General features: G+C 42.8%; 4 protein-coding genes across 4 annotated transcripts; all 4 read left to right on the top strand.

Moving 5' to 3' along the window:
- Positions 1-99: 99 nt before the first annotated feature.
- On the top strand, positions 100-2,783 carry LOC134068600 (protocadherin beta-15-like). The gene is made up of 2 exons (XM_062524285.1): positions 100-2,499; positions 2,751-2,783. Exons 1-2 carry the CDS (start codon positions 100-102, stop codon positions 2,781-2,783), a joined length of 2,433 nt encoding a protein of 810 aa, XP_062380269.1.
- Positions 2,784-3,138: 355 nt separating this feature from the next.
- On the top strand, positions 3,139-10,839 carry LOC134068599 (protocadherin beta-15-like). Its single transcript, XM_062524284.1, has 2 exons — positions 3,139-5,305; positions 10,604-10,839. Exons 1-2 carry the CDS (start codon positions 3,139-3,141, stop codon positions 10,837-10,839), a joined length of 2,403 nt encoding a protein of 800 aa, XP_062380268.1.
- A 3,392-nt stretch (positions 10,840-14,231) lies between these two features.
- Positions 14,232-17,154, top strand: LOC134068598 (protocadherin beta-15-like). Its single transcript, XM_062524283.1, has 2 exons — positions 14,232-16,607; positions 17,140-17,154. The coding sequence occupies exons 1-2, from the start codon at positions 14,232-14,234 to the stop codon at positions 17,152-17,154; spliced, it is 2,391 nt and encodes a 796-aa protein (XP_062380267.1).
- A 302-nt stretch (positions 17,155-17,456) lies between these two features.
- LOC134068597 (protocadherin beta-15-like) lies at positions 17,457-20,144 on the top strand. Its single transcript, XM_062524281.1, has 2 exons — positions 17,457-19,859; positions 20,139-20,144. The coding sequence occupies exons 1-2, from the start codon at positions 17,457-17,459 to the stop codon at positions 20,142-20,144; spliced, it is 2,409 nt and encodes an 802-aa protein (XP_062380265.1).
- The last annotated feature ends 941 nt before the right edge of the window (positions 20,145-21,085 follow it).

Genomic DNA, 21,085 nt, shown 5'->3' with positions numbered 1-21,085 from the left:
AAAGTGGAATTCCTCTTCAAATTGTGACTTATTGTGTGCCTCGCTTAGTAATAATTTTGCCACCGTTCGTTGGAGACCAGGCTTTGTTTTTGAAAGAGCATGGGACGCAGAAGATATTCTGTTATGGAGTTCGTGTTACGTTGCTTTGTCTTCCTTGTCATGGCGCACTGTGGTTATGGAGACGTAAGCTATTCTATTCCGGAGGAGATGAAACGCGGATCAGTGATTGGAAATATTGCGAAGGATCTAGGACTCGACACAAATAAACTGCATCTTCGGAAGGCTCGTATTGATACTGAAAGTAAGCATAAACGTTATTGTGATATTAAATTGAAGACTGGGGAGTTGGTTGTTGCCGATAGAATTGACAGAGAGGGTCTTTGTGGAAAGAAAGCATCGTGCCTTTTAAGTCAAGAACTGGTGTTAGAAAATCCTTTGGAATTACACCGAATCAGTATCCATGTTCAGGATGTTAATGATAACATTCCTCAGTTTGAGGAGGATTCTATTAAAATGGAGATAAGGGAATCAGCTATTAAAGGTGCCACTTTCCTGTTGGACGAAGCCCACGATGCGGATATTGGCCAGAACGCAGTTCAGACGTACACTTTACAAAGCAATGAATATTTTGCTTTAAATGTGCATGCAAACAATTTAGGAGGAAAATATGGCGAGTTGGTTTTAGATAAAGAGCTGGACCGAGAGCAGCAGCAGGAGGTGACGCTGATTCTCACCTCCATCGATGGTGGGACTCCACCGAAATCGGGTACGGTGGCCATACACATCACGGTGCTGGATGCTAATGATAACGCTCCGGTGTTCAGTCAGGACGTGTACACGGTTAGTCTGTCCGAAAATTCACCCGTAGATACTATTGTAGTGTCAGTTAGCGCTACTGATGCAGACGAGGGTGCAAACGGAGAAATTACATATGCCTTTGGCCACATGTCTGCTGAAGATAGGAAGTTATTTGGTTTAGATAAAAAGACAGGACAGATTAGAGTGATTGGATCCTTAGATTACGAGGAGAGCACCATTCATGAATTGCGTATTCAGGCTAAAGATGGGCCGGGGCTGACAACATACTGTACAGTAAAAATCGAAGTGACTGATGTGAATGATAATGCCCCTGTAATATATTTGAAATCTCTGAATACTCCCATCCCTGAAAGCGCTGAAATAGGAACAGAGGTGGGCATAATTAATGTACAAGACAGAGATTCAGAGAACAACCGCATAGTCCGCTGCTCGCTCCAGCAAGCAGTTCCATTTAAACTTGTCCCGTCAATACAGAATTACTACTCCATAGTTACCACCGCCAGTTTGGACCGTGAGTTCATGTCCGAGTACAATGTCACCATAACTGCGACTGACGAGGGCTCCCCTCCCCTGTCATCTGTCAAACAAATACAGATTACCGTCGCTGACGTTAACGACAACCCCCCTACATTTGAGGAACAGTTTTATAGGGCCCATGTAGCTGAAAATAACAAGCCAGGTTTATCCATCTGCACAGTAAAAGCAATAGATCCGGATTGGCGACAAAACGGAACTGTCACTTATTCACTTGTGGCGAATGATATGAATGGCCCTGCAGTGGCAACATACTTATCTATCAATGGAGATACAGGAGTCATTCATTCTGTGAGGTCGTTTGATTATGAACAGTTCAAGAGTTTAAAAGTGAATGTGGTGGCGAGAGATAATGGATCACCCCCTCTTAGCAGCAATGCGACTGTGACTGTATTTATAATAGATGAGAACGACAACCATCCACAAATATTATATCCATCTCCAGAGGGAAATTCACTTATGACGGAAATGGTGCCAAGGGCTACACAGGGAGGCGCGCTGGTCTCCAAAGTGATTGCTGTTGATTCCGACTCTGGTCAAAATGCTTGGCTTTCTTATCACATTGTGAAATCTTCGGATTCTAAACTGTTCACAATTGGACTTCATAGTGGAGAGATTAGGACGCAGAGGGACATTTCAGATTCTGATGGCTTGAAACAAAACCTCATTGTGTCAGTGAAAGACAACGGACAACCCTCACTGTCGGCAACATGCATTGTGTATTTACTCATTACTGATAACTTGGCTGAGGTTCCTGAACTTATTGACGTATCTTATGAGGACAACTCAAAGCTCACTTGGTATTTGGTTGTCGCATTAGTATCGGTGTCTACTTTCTTCTTGACCTTCATCATCATTACTTTGTCCGTGAGGTGCTGTCATCGAAGAAAGCCCAGACTTTTACTCGACGGAGCTGTCGCCATTCCCAGCGCTTATTTGCCTCCGAATTACGCAGACGTAGATGGGACTATGACGCTGCGCAGTGGATATAATTATGACGCATACCTCACCACAGGATCGCGCACCAGTGACTTTAAATTCGTCAGTTCTTACAATGATGGGACACTGCTTGCAGATCAGACGTTGAGAAAACACTCACTTGGAGACGAGCTGTTTGGGCCGTGTGAAGAAACGGAAAGTCCACAGGTAATGCTTATACTTTTAATTATTTTTTTTGGTTACGCATCACCAAAAACGAGTCAGTTTACGAGTCAGTAATTACATGTCAGCGGGAGATATAACACAAATATTCTTGGCATATCTGATATCTATTTTGACTCAAAATAGATTTTCATGTTTATGAACTAATCTAAAAAGTTTTGAAAAGTTCTGAACACACGCTGAATCTTGTGTAAATGTGCTCCACTCATGTTGTCGGATACTTGTGCTGGATTAAGGGTGGATCCAAACCATGCTGTGTAACTACATGATCATGTTTAATTGATTCGTTTCAGTCCATGTTGTGTTCTTGGCCTAACATTGAATGAAGTTGATAATTTGTGTTTTGATTATTTTGGTGATGCAATGTTGACTAGAAACTCACAGTGTCGCTGTTCACCTACGGGGGAAATGGTGAACTCTCCACCCACTTGCATTCTCTTATTGTGGGCTACATTTCATTGTTTGTGATACTAAGACGTCTACCTTTATTTGCTTTGGCTGGTGCTCGGGCTTCTCGAAATATATGGATATTGGAATGTCAATTGGGGTATTCACTTTTTGACGGAATATTGGAGCTTGCTTTTCAGACTGCGTGTACATTTTGTTGTCGACGGGGTTGGGACTATGGAAATACTGCGGCTTGTTCTCTTTATCTTCATGGCGCACGGTGTGTGTGGAGACTTGAGCTACTCCATTCCGGAGGAAACCAAAAGGGGGTCTGTAATCGGAAATATTGCCAAGGACCTTGGACTCGATATCAAAAGTCTGACTGCTCGCAAGGCGCGTATAGACAACGAAGGTAACCGCAAACGTTATTGTGACATTAATCTCAGAAATGGGGAATTGATAGTGGCCGACCGAATCGACAGAGAGGAGTTATGCTCTGAGAGGAGTTCATGTATGCTTGCTGTAGATATAATGCTAGAGAGCCCTTTGGAGCTACATCGCATAAATATTCTTATTCAGGATGTAAACGACAATGCACCAGTTTTTCCGAAGGAGGTTTTTAAATTAGAAATACGCGAGAGTGCAGCTAAAGGTGCACTGTTTCGCGTGGACGAGGCTCACGATGCAGACGTGGGACACAATGCTGTTCAGAGCTACTCCCTAGAAAAGAATGACTATTTTGTTCTGGCTGTTCGAACTAAAAGTGATGGTGTAAAATACAGTGAATTAGTGCTAGATAAGGAACTGGATCGTGAACAGCAGCAGGAGGTAAAACTGACCCTTACTGCCATTGATGGTGGCAGTCCACCGAAAACCGGCAGCGTAGCTATTCATGTCACTGTACTGGATGCGAATGACAATGCCCCAGTGTTCAGTCAGGAGCTATACACTGCAGCCTTACCGGAGAATACTCCCGTAGGTACCGCCGTGCTAACGGTTAGTGCTGTAGATGCAGACACAGGAGTAAACGGGGAGGTTACCTATGAATTTATCCGCATCTCCGAAAAGGCCAGAAAAGCATTCTCATTGAATGAGAGGACAGGAGAGATAACGGTCATTGGACCCATAGATTACGAGGAGGAGTCTAAATATGATATACGTGTTCAGGCAAAGGACGGGTATGGTCTAACATCCGACTGTAAAGTTACTATAGATATCACAGATATGAATGATAACGCCCCTGTGATATTTCTGAAGTCACTGAATAACCCTGTCCCTGAGAATGCGCCACCGGGCACTGAGGTGGGAATTATAAATGTGCAAGACAGTGATGCTGATAATAATAGATTAGTCCGTTGTGCAATTCAACACAACGTCCCTTTCAAACTGGTGCAATCTGTAAAAAACTATTTTTCTTTAGTGACAACAGGCGAGCTTGACCGCGAATTAATTAGTGATTATAATATCACCATAACCGCTACTGATGAAGGAGCTCCACCTCTCTCCTCCTCCAAAACGATACATTTATCTGTGGCGGATGTAAACGACAATCCTCCTGTATTTCAGCAGAAGTCTTACAGTGCCCAGATAACCGAAAATAATAAACAGGGCGCCTCTATATGCTCAGTGGCAGCAAGTGATCCCGACTGGAGACAGAACGGTACAGTAATGTACTCTCTTTTACCTACTGAAGTGAATGGCCTGCCGGTGTCATCTTTGCTGTCTATTAACGGCGACACTGGCGTTATTCAGGCAGTGCGGTCCTTTGATTATGAGCTGTTCAAAAACTTTCAAGTTCATGTTTTGGCCAGAGATAATGGTTCACCGCCCCTTAGTAGTAACGTGACTGTTAGTATCTCTATCATGGATATGAATGACAACCCTCCCCAAATACTATACCCATCTCCCGAAGATAACTCTTATATGACTGAGTTGGTGCCCAGAGCTGCGCATGCTGGCTCTCTGGTATCCAAAGTGATCGCTGTGGATGCAGACTCAGGACAGAACGCATGGCTTTCCTATAATATCGTTAAGTCAACAGACTCTGGACTTTTCACAATCGGTGTCCACAGTGGAGAGATCAGGACGCAGAGAGACATTTCAGAATCGGATGCCATAAAACAGAACCTTATTGTCGCAGTGAAAGATAACGGACAGCCTTTCCTCAGTGTTACTTGCACAATGCATTTGCTCATTTCAGACAATTTAGCTGAAATTCCGGAACTAAAGGATATGTTTCACGAGGATAATGGCTCCAAGCTCACCACGTATTTGATCATTGCACTGGTGTCTGTGTGCACGTTTTTCTTTACATTTATTATTATCACCCTGGCTGTAAAGTTTTGCCATCGGAGAAAGCCCAGGTTGCTATTCGACGGAGCGGTCGCCATTCCCAGTGCCTATTGCCTAGCTGCACGATTAGAACATTAAGTGTTTCCGGGTGCTCTGGTGAGCTGGACTTCTTCCGGTTTACTTCTGGTGTAGTGTTTGTTGTTGTAGCGCTTGGTTAGCATCGTATAATGTTGCTATGAGTCTGCTAACTGTGAAGGCAAGGCGGTTGACTTTTCAACGCCAGATAAAGAAAACGTCTTTACACTGTAGTGTACCACAGTGTACAAACTCCTCTAAGTATAATTCAATACTCAGTTTTCACCGTTTTCCTGCGGATCCTGAGGTAAAGCTGAGGTGGTTAGTGAAGATCCGGCGGGACAACTTCGCTCCCACGGAGGGGACTCGGGTTTGCAGCAGGCATTTCCTCCCTGACGACTTTCTTACGACCGAGGGGCCAAAACGTTTAAAGAAAGGTGCTGTTCCTTGCTTGTTTGTGTGGAATGACTTCACATTGCCAGCTCCTAGGCTTAATGTCTGGCAGCGACGGCCGAGACCCCCGTCCCCTGACCAGGACTGTGCATCGGACCTTGAAGTGCTGCCGCCGCCACCGTCAGATCATACATATAGCACGTCAACGTCAAAGCCGCAAGTTGCTGAGCTGATGAGCGAAAATGAATCCCTCAGGAAAAAGGTTGAAGAACTCCAACACCAGGTGGAATACCTGCAACTGCAGTCTCGTTTTGGACTCCAACGCCTCGTCGGTTCCGACGAGGATATACGATTCTACACCAGGTATGTTTAGTATCCGCATAATGTCTGTAACGTTAGCTTGTGTTTGGTACAGGCCCCCACGAAGCAACGCACTAGCATGTCATATCTACACCTGGCCTTCTGCCAGCCTCATTTCAACAGATACATATCATAAAAAATGTATTATGATTAGCCATATGTTTCTATTTATCTTTAGTTCAATCAGGTTAGTCCTGATGTGTGTAGTCTGTACACGGATTGAACCAGTAATGTCGCTTAATGGGCTTCTCCTTAATGGTATATCTGACCATATTCTGAAAATCATCAACACAATATTTTTGCCCATCACCTGGTAAACAGTAAGAAGCCACAATTAACAGCTAAGAGAACAAATACTTATTAGAAAATCAAAGAAGCATTTACCATAATCAATTTACCATAATTTATTTTAAACAGTGTACGCAGTTTTTTTCTACGGTTATGCCTCTACTAAGTAGTTAAATATTGTACTGCTGCTCTAAACGTCTTGTGATTTTATCATTTCAGATTTGCATCCTATGAACACTTCCAAAAGTTTTGGCAATTGGTGGAGCCTGCTGCTAAAACGAAGATGGTGCGAATCACCTCTAGTGGTAGCAGTGAACCAACTCAACCTAGAGCTACGAAGCTTGCTACTGTTGATGAGCTCTTGCTCTTTCTGATGCACCTCTCTGTAGGCCTGCCTCTGAGGGACCTCGCCAGCCGCTTCAGGATTCATCCCTCCACAGCCAGCAGAATAATAACAACATGGACATACTTCCTGTATTATCTACTGGGTTCCATGCGTCTGTGGATTCCACCAGAAGAAGTGAAAGCTCATTTACCACCGGAGTTCGCCTTGTTTCCTGACACACAAGTGGTGCTTGACTGCACAGAGATTTACTGTCAGACACCCTCTTCCCTCCTTCTTCAGAGTGAAGTCTACTCGACATACAAGTCTCACACCACCTTTAAGGCCATGATCGGGATTGCACCACATGGTGTAATCACCTTTGTGTCACCGCTGTATGCAGGTTCAATGAGCGACAGGGAGATTTTCAAGCAGTCGGGCATCACCAAATGCCTCACACCAGAGATGGCCATCATGGTGGACAAGGGCTTTCTTGTGGACAATCTCTGCCCTGGGAAAGTGTATCGACCAGCTTTCCTTGTCAAGAACACGCAGATGTCCAAAGAGAATGTCCAACAGACACAGTCAATTGCCCGTCTCAGAGTTCATGTTGAACGATGCATCAGGAGAGTAAAGGAGAACAAACTATTTGACAAAGCCATCCCACTGTCAATGTGTGGGAGCATTGACCAGTTGTTCTCTGTCGCATGCCTCTTGGTCAATTACCAGAATGGACCTCTGGTGAAGGCATGGGCTGCACAAAAGTGAATGGTTATTTTTAAATCGGTTATTTCAGCAAAAAATCTGTTCTTAAATGTTTGTTTTGTTAACTTAATCAGTTCTTTAAATGTTATTGTTCTTATATTTGCTGTTCTTCAATTCAAACATGTTATAGTACATTTTTACAAATTTGTACAGAGCTTGTGTGTCAGGAAACAAGACAAAACACAGGTGGTAGGTTAGTGTCTACACAGGCGATGTTATTGTTCATTTTCACAAATCTTTACAGCACTTGAACAGATATCTGCTGTTCTTCAATTCAAACATGTTATAGTACATTATTACAAATCTTTACAGCACTTGAACAGATACCTGCTGCTCTTCAATTCAATCATGTTATTGTTTAATTTCAATCAAAGAGGTGACTTTTGCTCACTTCTAAGGACCAGGTGTGTACAGCTGAACAAAATTACCTTTACAACAGATTTCTTTCTTTGCAAATCTGTATCAAACTCGATGTTTTGATGTTGGATGTGCACAAACAAAAAAAAAAAGATCCTAACGATATCAGTTTTTACACCTGCACAAATATTACCAAATGTAGAGATGCTGTTCATTTTTGGTAAATGTTTTGGTATATGTTAATACATATGAGACATTTTTCTGCTGTGTGCAATCACCAACAGATGTAGAGATGTTATTATTAATTTTTACATGTGCACAAATATCACCAAATGTAGAGATGTTATTGTTCATTTTTACAGGTGCACAAATATCACCAGGTGTGGAGATGTTATTGTTCATTTTGTGTAGATATGTATTCAACTTGAACTGATGTCTTGCTGTTGACACCCCAAACATTACAGAATGTAGAGATGTTATTGTTCATTTTTACAAATCTATAACTTGAACTGATTTACTTCAACTGATTCAAAAAGTTGGGTAATCTAGAATAACAACAAATTGTAAACTCAAGACAGAATGTAAATAGAACAATCTGTAAGAAAGTAAAGATTATTTTTTTTATCTTAAACAAACAGCCATGTAAAAATAAAAGAAAAAGTGATCTCCCTTCTCTCGTATCACTTCAGCAATCTCCTTGTCTCTGTATATCCTTTGTATGACCATGTCATCTTCTGCAAAGACAACAAAGTCACACCATTCCATGCCAGTGATGAGAAGTTGCCCCTGAACCTGCCAATAGTATGCATGCTGCCGTTTTAGTGACATAGTGTCACCATTTGATTTTAAGTACTTGCAGTCGACATAGCTCTTAGCATTGGGGCATTTGATCTCCACCAAGCCAAATGGAGGGTTTTCTAAGGGATCAAACACAATGCCGTCAGGGGAACAGCCTAACCAGGGGGCATCAGGATGGATTACAAATCCACAGGGCCAATAGTTGAGGTTCTTGACCCTGCAGTACTCCTCAACAGCAACCGGCTCCAGTGCCAGGCCCCTCTTCATAGCAGCGGTCTGAACCACACCCTTTCTCATCCTCTCTGCAGCTCCGGACGGGTGGTACAGCACTAAGTTGGAGCTGTGAATAATGTGCAGTCTGGTAGAGCAGGGCAACATTGTGATTGCAAAGTACCTGGCCAGCCACACAGGAACAGACAGCCTCACACAGCTGTACTGGAGAGGAGCCATCAAGGAGGATCTTTAAAAAAAAAAATAATAATAATAATTTTACTATTCATGAAGTAAAAATAACAACATCATGATTTCATTTAAATAAATAAGTAAAGGAAGTTTATGTGTTCATATATTTAGTCCATAGTAATGTTAGTAAGATTAACCATAAAGTTTTTGTTAGTGAACAGAATATCTGACAATAACAACAACTGTCACAACCGGTTTCTGGAGTTTTCATGACGGCTAGATCTCAACTCTACTTTAAGTGTTACATCGGTTAAACAGTTTAATTTTGCCTTCTTTGGGATGTTAATCAGTTTCAAACTAGACACATGAAATCCCCAGAACATGTTGCAGAAATGGCTTGGAAATAAGGAACAGCTGAACTATTTTGATCCTACCAGAGCCCCTTTAGGGAGAGCCGGTCCACTTCCTATTAACTCCATTGTACCAGATTGTTCCTGCAATCTGTTGAAATTCCGCTAGGGGCGTTGCCGAGCAAGTGATAAATGAATTGTGGTCTATGGGGCTAAGCGGCTAGAACTCGTTTTTTTCACAGTTGACAACTTCATTTCTTAATGTACATTGTCGTAGTAGCTACCTGAGTATGGGTTTTCCACTGGAAATGAAATAAAAAGTCACTCATGTCCTTTCTGCTTTTCATAGGATGGGCCGTTTTCCCTGTGACATGCTAGCATTTAGCTCATCGATGCTCGCGACAATCGCGACCGATTACGACCGTCGTGAAGCTGAACCTTCTTTTAGGTCTATGGCCGTAAAGTGGTTCGCTTGTGTCACGTGACATGAAAACTTTGAAAGGGTTTTTAGGAATAACAACACATATAGAAAATTGCATTGGTCAGCTAATTGTCAAGTCAAGTTATCCTGCATCGCATGCATTAATGCAATTTCAGGAGAAAAAATTATATAAAGACAAATGTGGTACTGGGGGGTTCAGCTCCATTGCCACCCATTCATTCATCACTTGCTCGCGATCGCCCTCTAGTTGCAGTACCATGCGGAAGTATTTCGCTAGTGGTCCTTCTCCCCTTATTAGACATTCTCTGATCCTACTCTGAGGTCGTGAGGCTTCTCGTTTTTCCTCAGTGACCTATAGCAGGTAGCTCGGACGCTCACTCTCCCTGTCACTGGCTCTTTGCTTGACACTAATATGGAAATAACATCATGTTGTCATTAACAAAACAGAACATCATATTAACGTTAGCCTACTCAAAACATAGGCAAACACCGTCAAGATCAAAGTGTACACCAACGTTACCTCAGAGATGTGTTTGGTTGTTAACGTTAGTTAGCTGCTAAGTTAACGCTAATGTCGCTCAGTGTGAAAGTCATTTAATATTGGACTTACCTTCAAAATTGTCGATGTAACTAGATATATACATCTTGAATCATTTCTCCCGTTTACTCCGTGGAGTGGATGATGCCGCCTGAATAATTCGGTGGACATCGTTCACCGTGATCTTTGGCAAATCTTGCAAACATCGACTGTAGAAAAGCGACATCTTCAGGATCCAACTGGAACATACTCTTTGCCGGAAATGGGTTAGCTTACCGGAACTAAAGCGGAAATTGTGAACGTTCTAATCGTGCAGCTAGGCAATCTGCCTCCAAATTACGCAGACGTGGATGGCACTATGACGTTGCGCAGTGCTTATAATTATGACGCGTACATGACCACTGGGTCGCGCACCAGTGACTTCAAATTTGTCAGATCTTACAATGATGGGACTCTGCTTGCTGACCAGACTCTGACCAAGTCCTCTACTGCTGATGAGCCGTTCGGACCATGTGAGGAACCAGAAGCTCTCCAACAGGTAATACAGATTCCATGATTGGTAGCTGCGTTTTGGGTCATGCAAATGGGCAAACAGTTGTGTTTATAATCATAACGACCTTTTCCATCTGATAGACGGTGTTTTGATTTGTTATGTGGTGTTCAAATTAATGCAAATTCATGCCTGTGCGTATTTTGCTCACAGTGTCATTAGTGGCGTTGACATTCTCCCTGTCTGGTATTGAGTTTTAAACACATTAGTTTGGCTTGGTATTTAGTGACCACTGTGCCAAAAAACCAACATGGTGATCCTTGCTCACTTATCACTTCCTAGTCAAATTGCAGTGTTCAGGTAAAAACTCACAGTGTCGCTGTTCATCCATGGTGAACTGTGTATAACCTCCACCCACTGTCACATTGTCCTGCAGCACTGTTTTACATCGCCATTAAGACAGCGAAGTCGCCTTTTTACTGATTTTTACGGAATACAAGGAGTAAGCAATATAGGATACTATTTGCCTGGATACGACAACAAACTATAATTTTGATTTCATCATGATATGCCAGCGGACTGCTGTTTATACATATGTTTGGCTCGGATTGTGTATTTTCATTGTTCCGAGCGCGTATGGGGACGTAAGCTATTCTATTCCTGAGGAACTGAAACGTGGGACAGTGATTGGAAATGTTGCAATGGATGTTGGTCTTGATTTGAAAAGATTGGCCTCTCGCAAGGCTCGAATCGACACCGAAGGTAATAGCAGACGGTATGTGGATATTAATCTAAGGACTGGGGAGTTGATTGTGTCTGAGCGAATGGACAGAGAGGAGATGTGTTCTGAAAAGCTCTCTTGTGTGCTTAACGTTGAGCTAATGTTGGAGAATCCGTTAGAATTGCATCGCATTTTAGTTGAAATACAGGACATCAATGATAATTCTCCAATATTTCCCAATGACTTGATTAAGCTTGAAATCAGTGAAAATGCCGTGAAAGGTGCAACATTTGGAGTGGACGACGCGCATGATGCGGATATGGGACTGAATTCCGTTCAAAACTACATCTTGGAGAGGAATGAGCATTTTGTCCTGGCTGTTCGTACAAATGACGATGGTGGAAAATACAGCGAGTTGATTTTAGACAAAGAGCTGGACCGTGAACAGGAAGACAAAATGACTTTAGCTTTGACTGCGGTTGATGGCGGTAATCCATCGACATCAGGTTCGGTAACCATACACATCACTGTGTTAGACGCCAACGATAATGCCCCCGTGTTTAGTCAGGGGTCGTACAAAGTCTCTCTACCCGAAAATTCTCCGCTTGATACAGTAGTGACTAAAGTCAGCGCCACCGATGCAGATGCGGGAGTAAATGGTGAGGTGACGTATGAATTCAGTCGTATCTCTGAAAAGGCCAGGAAATTATTTTCCTTGAATCAGAAAAGTGGTGAGATAGTGGTAAAAGGACCGGTAGATTATGAAGAGGAGTCCAAATATGAAATTCGTGTTCAGGGAAAAGATGGAACTGGACTTAAATCGGATACAAAAGTATCAATAGAAATTGTTGATGTAAATGATAATGCTCCAGTTATTTTTCTCAAATCTTTGAATAACCCAGTGCCAGAGAACGCGCCACCGGGTACGGAGGTGGGCATCATAAACGTGCAGGACAGAGATTCAGAGAGTAACCGACAGATCCGCTGCTCTATCCAGCAAAATGTCCCATTTAAACTTGTGCCATCAATTAAAAACTACTTTTCTCTGTTGACTACAGGGGAGCTAGACCGTGAATTAATAACTGCTTATAATATCACAATAACAGCTACTGATGAGGGGTCTCCACCGCTCTCCTCCTCCAAAACAGTACAGTTGTCTGTGGCTGACGTGAATGATAACCCACCTGTGTTTGATAAGCAGTCTTATATTGCCCATGTGACAGAAAATAACAGTCAAGGTTCCTCCGTGTCCTCTGTAACAGCGAGAGATCCTGACTGGAGACAAAACGGTACAGTGTTTTATTCTCTCTTGCCTAGGGAGGTGAATGGTTTCCCGGTGTCATCCTTACTCTCTGTTAATGGAGATACTGGTGTTGTTCATGCGGTGAGATCTTTTGACTACGAGCAGTTTAAAGACTTTAAAGTCCAAGTACTTGCTAGAGATAACGGCTCTCCTCCACTCAGCAGTAACGTGACTATGAGTATCTATGTAGTAGATGTGAACGACAATTCTCCGCAGATACTGTATCCATCTCCTGATGGAAACTCTTTAATGACCGAGCTAGTACCTAGAGCGGCACAGGCGGGGTCCCTCGTGTCCAAAGTTATTGCTGTGGATACAGACTCTGGACAGAATGCATGGCTGTCATACAATATCATCAAAGCCACTGATCCTGGACTTTTTAATATAGGTATTCACAGTGGAGAGATTAGGACGCAAAGAGATGTTTTGGAGTCGGATGCTATGAAACAGAACCTGATTGTTTCTGTGAAAGATAACGGACAACCCTCTCTTTCGGCCACTTGTACAATGTATTTACTGATTTCGGATAACCTGGCTGAAGTTCCTGATCTGAGAGAAATGTCAAGCGAGGAGAACAGTTCTAAGCTCACGTCATATTTAATCATCGCTTTGGTGTCCGTTTCGACTTTGTTTTTAACTTTCATCATCATCACTTTGACTGTAAAACTTTGTAATCGGAGAAGTCCCAGGCTGTTGTTTGACGGAGCGGTTGCCATTCCGAGTGCGTACCTCCCTCCAAATTACGCAGACGTGGATGCCACTGGGACACTCCGCAGCTCGTATAACTACGACGCATATCTCACCACCGGATCGAGAACCAGTGACTTTAAATTCGTCAGATCGTACAATGATGGAACGCTCCTCGCAGATGACACACTGAAAAAGAGCTCATCTACTGCAGAAGAGCTTTTCGGGCTGGTCGATGATGGCGCAAGTCTTCCCCAGGTAACTTGACCCTTACATTGCTAGAACTGCTGCTACTGTGGATATTGTCAATAGGCATTATGCTAGGCATTCATTATATTATTGTTTTTTTTTGTGGCAAAACAAAGGTCCAAACCAAAATCACATACATACAATATGAGGTGGTCACATGTATATTTTCGTGTACATTTTCTTCCGTTTGCCTGTATTGGACATCAGTCACACCAAATGTGTGAAACACACGTTGCCATGTAGTATCAAATAGGAACTCTTAGCGTCGCTGTTTACCGACGTGGAAATCGGTGTCTCCTCGCAAGGCTGAGCTATGGTGGGCAGTGTTAATCGCGGTCAATACGACAAATGTTAAACGTAGACTTTGTCTGCAGTATTTGGTTTGCAGTGAGTTGGATGGTCTTTTCTGAACATCATACTGGCTCGGACTATTTGGATTTCAAACTGCTGTGGCCGTATATTCTGAAGATGGACAGTAAATGGGATTTTATGGCACGGATGTGGATTCCACTTTGTCTCTTTGTTGTCATGGCGCACGGGGTTTTGGGGGACGTGAGCTATTCTATTCCGGAGGAATTGAAACGAGGCTCCGTGGTTGCCAATGTAGCCAAGGATCTTGGATTGGAATTGAAAAGATTTTCCTCCCGTAAAGCTAGGATTGATACAGAAAATAGTGCTACGCGATATTTTGATGTTAACCTCAGGACTGGTGAATTGATCATTGCTGAGCGGATAGACCGCGAAGAGTTGTGCTCTCAAAAGCCTTCGTGTGCAATGAATGTCGAGCTGATGTTGGAGAATCCGCTAGAATTGCATCGCATTGTGCTTAATATTCAAGATGTTAATGACAATTCGCCTGTGTTTCCTCAGAAAACCATCAAGCTAGAAATAGGTGAGCATGCAGATAAAGGTGCGGTCTTTCGAGTAGACGAGGCTCACGATGCTGATATAGGACAAAACTCGGTCCAGAGCTACAGTTTAGAAAGGAATAGCCATTTTGTATTAGCTGTCAAGACGAATAGCGATGGAATAAAGTATGGTGAATTGGTGTTAGATAAAGAGCTAGACCGTGAGCAGGAGAGTGAGGTGACATTAGTTCTCACTGCCACGGATGGTGGAAATCCTCCGAAGTCAGGTACCGTAACCATACGCATTAATGTGCTCGATTCTAATGATAACGCCCCAGTCTTTACGCAGGGGCTCTATAAAGCCAGTTTACCCGAAAATTCTCCTCTTGATACTGTCGCGGTTACAGTGCATGCCACTGATGCAGATGAGGGTCTGAATGGAGAAATAACTTATGAGTTTGGCCCCATATCTGACAAAGCCAGAAAAACATTCTCTTTGGATTCAAAATCTGGAGAAATTAAGGTGATAGGAACAATAGACTATGAAGAAGAGGCAACGTATGATATGCGTGTAAAGGCAAAGGACGTGTTTGGATTAACTTCAGACACAAAAGTTTTAATTGATATAACTGACATCAATGACAATGCCCCCATCATATCACTGAAGTCGCTGAATACTCCTGTCCCAGAGAATGTAGCGCCCGGTACCGAAGTCGGCATCATAAATGTCCAGGACAGAGACTCTGGTGGTAATCGTCAAATCCGATGCTTTATCCAGCAAAGCATTCCTTTCAAACTAGTGCCATCAATTAAAAATTACTTTTCTTTGGTGACTACCGCTGAGTTAGATCGTGAAAGTGTATCTGATTATAACATTACTATAACTGCTACTGATGAAGGCTCTCCTCCCTTGTCCGCATCCAAAACCCTGCGTATATCAGTAGCTGATGTGAATGATAATCCACCTGTTTTTGCGGAGCCAATCTACAAAGCTCATGTGATTGAAAACAACAAGCAGGGCTCTTCTGTGTGTTCAGTAATGGCAAATGACCCAGACTGGAGACAAAACGGCACGGTGCTGTACTCACTCTTACCCGGGGACGTTAATGGTCTCCCGGTGTCTTCTTTATTATCCATTAACGGGGACACAGGAATTATTCACGCTGTCAGGTCTTTCGATTATGAGCAGGTCAAAAACTTCAAAGTGCACGTTCTAGCCCGAGATAACGGATCGCCTCCACTCACTAGCAATGTATCTGTAAGTGTCTCTATAACAGACGTGAATGACAACCCTCCGCAGATATTATACCCAGCTCAGGAAGGGACCTCCTTCATGACAGAGCTGCTTCCCCGAGGTGCTCACGCTGGATCCCTGGTGTCCAAAGTTATCGCAGTGGATGCAGATTCTGGACAGAATGCGTGGCTGTCTTATAGCATCGTCAAATCAACGGACCCAGGACTTTTCTCTATCGGGGTCCACAGCGGAGAGATTAAGACGCTGAGGGACATTTCTGATTCTGATAGCCTAAAACACAATCTGATTGTGTCTGTAAAGGACAACGGACAGCCATCACTGTCCGTCACCTGCAGTCTGAATTTATTTATCTCAGACAATCTGGCTGAAGTTCCAGAATTGAAAGATATGTCTTTTGATGATGGTGTTTCCAATTTAACCACATATCTGATCATTGCGCTTGTATCCGTGTCCACCATCTTCCTCACCTTCATCATTATCACCTTTGCTGTGAAAATGTGTCGTCGGAGAAAGCCCACACTGTTATTTGACGGGGCCGTGGCTATTCCAAGTGCGTATCTCCCTCCAAATTACGCAGAAGTGGACGGAATGGGAACACTGCGTAGCGCGTATAACTATGACGCGTACCTCACCACGGGGTCTCGCACCAGTGACTTTAAGTTTGTCCGGTCCTACAATGAGGGAACACTGCTGGCTGGCCAAACTCTGCCAAAATCAGCCACGGCTGATGAGCCGTTTGGACCTTTTGATGAAAATGAACACTCGCCTCAGGTAAAGCCCCATTTTATAAATACATTATTCTCCCAAGTGAAGGAAGCTATGAAACAGTTGGCTAGATGGATGTTGTCTTTTAATTAAAGTGACAAAAACGTAATGTTTCATGTATGAAACAATCATATTGCTTCTGTGAGTTGTGTACCATGCAACAATCTTTCCTAAATGTTTGATCTTTGCACTCGTGCTACGGGTCCACACCTCACCTACCCACTTTCATCATCACCCTGGCAGTACATTTCCATTGCAACTCTGTTCCTTTCCAAGCGTGTTGTGTCATCGGTAAATGGCAGTGCCCTGCAAAAAAAAAAGTATTATTCTAAATGCGTGTGTTGTCATAATGAAATGGTTAACTTCTGGATGACTGAATGACGAAGTGTAACCTGGATAACTGTGCTGATGCTTAGCTTGCTTTGGGTGGTTATCCTTGAGTTCTACACTCTCCAATTTGTGTTTGGATCAGTCTGGAACTCGGTTGTTTTTTTGTTTTTTTAAAATAGTTGTGATTATAGTGTTTGTCCCTGGTGAGGTATTTGGGGTTTGATGCTAAATCAAAACTCAATATTGTGGTTTCTAAATGTTTTCCATTGTAGTTTCTTCAAAATACTGACAGTGTCGCTGTTGACCATGTACGTTGAAATAAGACTTTAAATCAAATACCATACTCCTCCCTACCTCTTTCCGGATGTTTGACGCTGCAAGCTGAGAAACAATGTTGCGATTTATGGTATGCTTTGGGTGTTTTCCTCGGATCTACTGACTGCTCAAGCTTGTCCGTGTTTTTGATATTATTCACCCATTTCTTCTTACTGATTTATTGGACCACTTAATATCGCAAAAATCGAGATGTGGAACAAAGGATTACCGGTGGCTGTTCTGCTGTTCATCCTCTCCCCGTGCATCATGGTGCGCAGCGTTAACGGAGATGTGAGCTATGCTGTGTTAGAGGAGATGCAACGAGGATATGTTATCGGAAATGTTGCCAAAGATCTCGGAATTAACGTGAAAGAATTATCTGCAAGGAGGGCTCGAATTGACACTGAAGGTAATCGTAAACGTTACTGTAACATTAATCTAGCTACGGGGGAATTGACAGTGGCTGAAATAATGGACAGAGAAGCCCTTTGTCGAGAAAAGCTAGCATGCATTTTGAAATTTGAGCTGGTGCTAGAAAATCCATTGGAACTTCATAAAATTACCGTTGACCTTCAGGATGCCAACGATAATTCGCCAGTCTTCCCCAAAGAAGTGATTAAATTAGAGATACGAGAATCTGCCGATAAGGGAGCGCGTTTTCGCATGAATGGGGCACGCGATGCAGACATAGGAAAGAATACGGTGCAGAACTATATGCTGGAAAGGAATGAACATTTCATTTTGACTGTGTCGTCAAACAAAGACGGAAGGAAGAATCTTGAATTAGTTTTGGATAAAGAGTTAGACCGTGAGCAGCAGCAGGAGCTAACTTTAATTCTCACTGCTATTGATGGCGGCATTCCACCCAGATCAGGCAGTGTTCAGATACACGTCACTGTACTGGATGCGAATGACAATGCTCCAGTGTTTACCGAGCAGGTGTATCGAGCTATTCTGCCTGAGAACTCACCAGTGGGTACATTAGTGTTAAAAGTTAGTGCATCTGATTTAGATGAAGGAATAAACGGAGAAGTGACGTATGAGTTTAGCCAGATTTCACCATTAGCAGAACAGGCATTTGTACTGGATTCTAAAACCGGTGAAATTAAAGTGAATGGACCAATAGATTTTGAAGAAGAATCAACATATGAGATACAGGTGGAAGGAAAAGATGGAGTTGGTTTGTCTTCAGACACAAAGGTCATTATTGAACTTACAGATGTGAATGATAATGTGCCTGAAATATTTCTCAAATCACTAAATAGCCACATTCCCGAGAACGCACAACCAGACACAGAAATCGGCATCATTAATGTGCAAGATAGAGATTCTGAGAGTAACGGAGAGGTCCGCTGCGTCATTGGGTCAAATGTGCCATTTAAACTTGTCCCGTCCATTAAAAAATATTATTCTCTTGTGACCACTAGCAAATTAGACCGTGAGGTGGAATCTGATTATAACATCACCATCACTGCTACTGATGAAGGCACACCATCACTGTCATCCTCTAGAACAGTGCATTTAATTGTAGCTGATATTAATGACAATCCACCTGCTTTCCTGCAACAGTCATACAGAGCGCATATTACAGAAAATAACAAACCAGGTCCCCCTATATGCTCCGTATCTGCCACAGACCCAGACTGGAGACAGAATGGCACCGTGAATTACGCACTATATCCTGGTGATGTAGACGGCACTCCAGTGTCCTCTTTGCTATCCATTAATGGAGATACAGGTGCCATTCTCGCACTGAGGTCATTTGATTACGAGAAGTTGAAAAGTTTCAAGGTCCAAGTCATTGCCCGAGATAACGGGTCTCCTCCGCTCAGTAGCAATGTTACTGTCAGCGTTATGATAGATGATGAGAACGATAACACACCGCAGATCCTTTACCCAGCTGCTGAGGGCAATTCTCTCATGACCGAGATGGTGCCCAAAGCTGTGCAGGCGAACTCTCTGGTCTCCAAGGTCATTGCCGTGGACGCAGACTCAGGGCAGAACGCGTGGCTTTCTTATCACATCGTTAAAGCTACTGATCCAGGACTTTTCACAATCGGCACCCACAGTGGAGAGATCAGGACGCATAGAGACATTTCTGAAAACGATGGCATGAAACAGAACCTGATTGTCTCCGTGAAGGATAACGGACAGACACCTCTATCAGCAACATGCACCGTGTTTTTACTTATTTCAGATAATTTAGCGGAGATCCCCGAGCTGAAAGACTCATTTCAGGATACTGGATCTAAACTAACCACTTATTTGATCATCGCGCTGGTGTCTGTTTCTACTTTCTTCCTTACTTTCATCATTATCATATTGGCTGTGAAGTTTTGCCACAGGAGAAAGCCCAGACTATTGTTTGATGGTGCTGTAGCCATTCCCAGCGCTTATCTCCCTCCAAATTACGCAGACGTGGATGGCACTGGAACTTTGCGCAGCGTCCGTAGCGCTTATAATTACGACGCGTATTTGACTACGGGATCGCGCACCAGTGACTTTAAATTTGTGAGATCCTACAATGATGGCACCCTTCCTGCTGATATGACTTTAAGAAAGACATCCTCCCAAGATCCGTTCGGACCATGTGATGAAACAGATTCCACTCAGGTAAAAGTAAACACTGTCCTTTTGTATGCTTTGCATGATGTGACTCAGCAATACGTTCCTCTCTCACTCTCTTATATGTACTAATAGAGCATATGGAAAATGGAATTTTAGAAAATATGTTTATTTTGATTTAAATGTAGCAGCACTATTTTAATATGTTGCTGGAGGTTTGAGAATGAGATGCTGTCACATTTTGGCCTGATCCCGTACTTAAGCTGCTCACTAGTATGGAATCTTCCTCATTGTGTTCTTCACTCCTTGTGACACCTAATGTGACAGGTCTGAAATGCAGGCTGGCTAGTTTGGCACCCAGAATATTGTACTAATGAGCAATACTGTTGAAATATGTACAGAATGCAGTTTGGCATGGTTTTTCTGAATTATGCAATGTCTTCCTTGAAAAAGTTATTATGTGGATGTTGGCATAGGATGCTCAAAGCCTACATAATTTAGCATTCATTTAGCAGGTTTGTAATTTTCATGAAATAATCAGATTTGTCAGTTTCATAAATTGAAATGTCTGTCACTTTTGCAACTAAATATGTGTTTGATGAGATTTGCAGATCAACACATTCTCTTTTTATTTACATTGTTCCAACTTTTGTGGAAACTGAGTTGTACATGCAAAGCCACCTATTGAAGTCATCTGCCAAATCAACCTCATACTATTCCCCAGTTTTGTATTTCTATAGTTATTTTGTATATTTTGTATGCTACTTTGCTGTGGTTTTTGCAACACAATTATACCCCACGTTTTTAGAAGACTCCACAGAACACTTCACTTTTACATGTGGATCCACGTGTAATTTGTAAAGATCTTGCATGATGGCATTTTTGATAAGTGTGCTTAGTGTCTGTTTTTGTCTGAGCAGTTGCCCTTTGTCTTGCTATGTATGTGTCCTCCATGGATATGCATCAGAGATGAATTAAGACACGCAGATCGTTGATAGATTGCAATAGGAGCATCAAATTGTCTTGGATTCATAGACTTTGGGCCTGTAGGCGTTTACTTCTGCATATGACCAGGCGACAAAGATGTTGGTATGGAAATGTTTTAGATTGCAGTTTCTGGTAAATACTGAAAGTGTCGCTGTTGACCATGTCAATTGAAAGACAATTCTATATCAGACACAGCCCCCCTGCCCCCTGTGACGTGGACATTGAACACTGAACATGGTGGAACAGTGATCTGGATTATGTTATGTCGTAAGCGACTGCCTGCCTTT

Source organism: Sardina pilchardus, chromosome 21 (assembly GCF_963854185.1).
Source record: "Sardina pilchardus chromosome 21, fSarPil1.1, whole genome shotgun sequence".
Lineage (NCBI taxonomy): Eukaryota > Metazoa > Chordata > Actinopteri > Clupeiformes > Clupeidae > Sardina > Sardina pilchardus.
This window is presented reverse-complemented; position numbering and strand designations above follow the sequence as displayed.

Bases quoted from the DNA above. Each gene is read 5' to 3' on its own strand.
- LOC134068599 (XM_062524284.1), top strand. From the start codon at position 3,139: ATGGAAATACTGCGGCTTGTTCTCTTTATCTTCATGGCGCACGGTGTG. The intron at 5,306-10,603 runs GCCTAGCTGCAC...TCGTGCAGCTAG, and splicing joins CGCCATTCCCAGTGCCTATT to GCAATCTGCCTCCAAATTAC.
- LOC134068600 (XM_062524285.1), top strand. From the start codon at position 100: ATGGGACGCAGAAGATATTCTGTTATGGAGTTCGTGTTACGTTGCTTT. The intron at 2,500-2,750 runs GTAATGCTTATA...TGCTGGATTAAG, and splicing joins AAGAAACGGAAAGTCCACAG to GGTGGATCCAAACCATGCTG.
- LOC134068598 (XM_062524283.1), top strand. From the start codon at position 14,232: ATGTGGATTCCACTTTGTCTCTTTGTTGTCATGGCGCACGGGGTTTTG.
- LOC134068597 (XM_062524281.1), top strand. From the start codon at position 17,457: ATGTGGAACAAAGGATTACCGGTGGCTGTTCTGCTGTTCATCCTCTCC.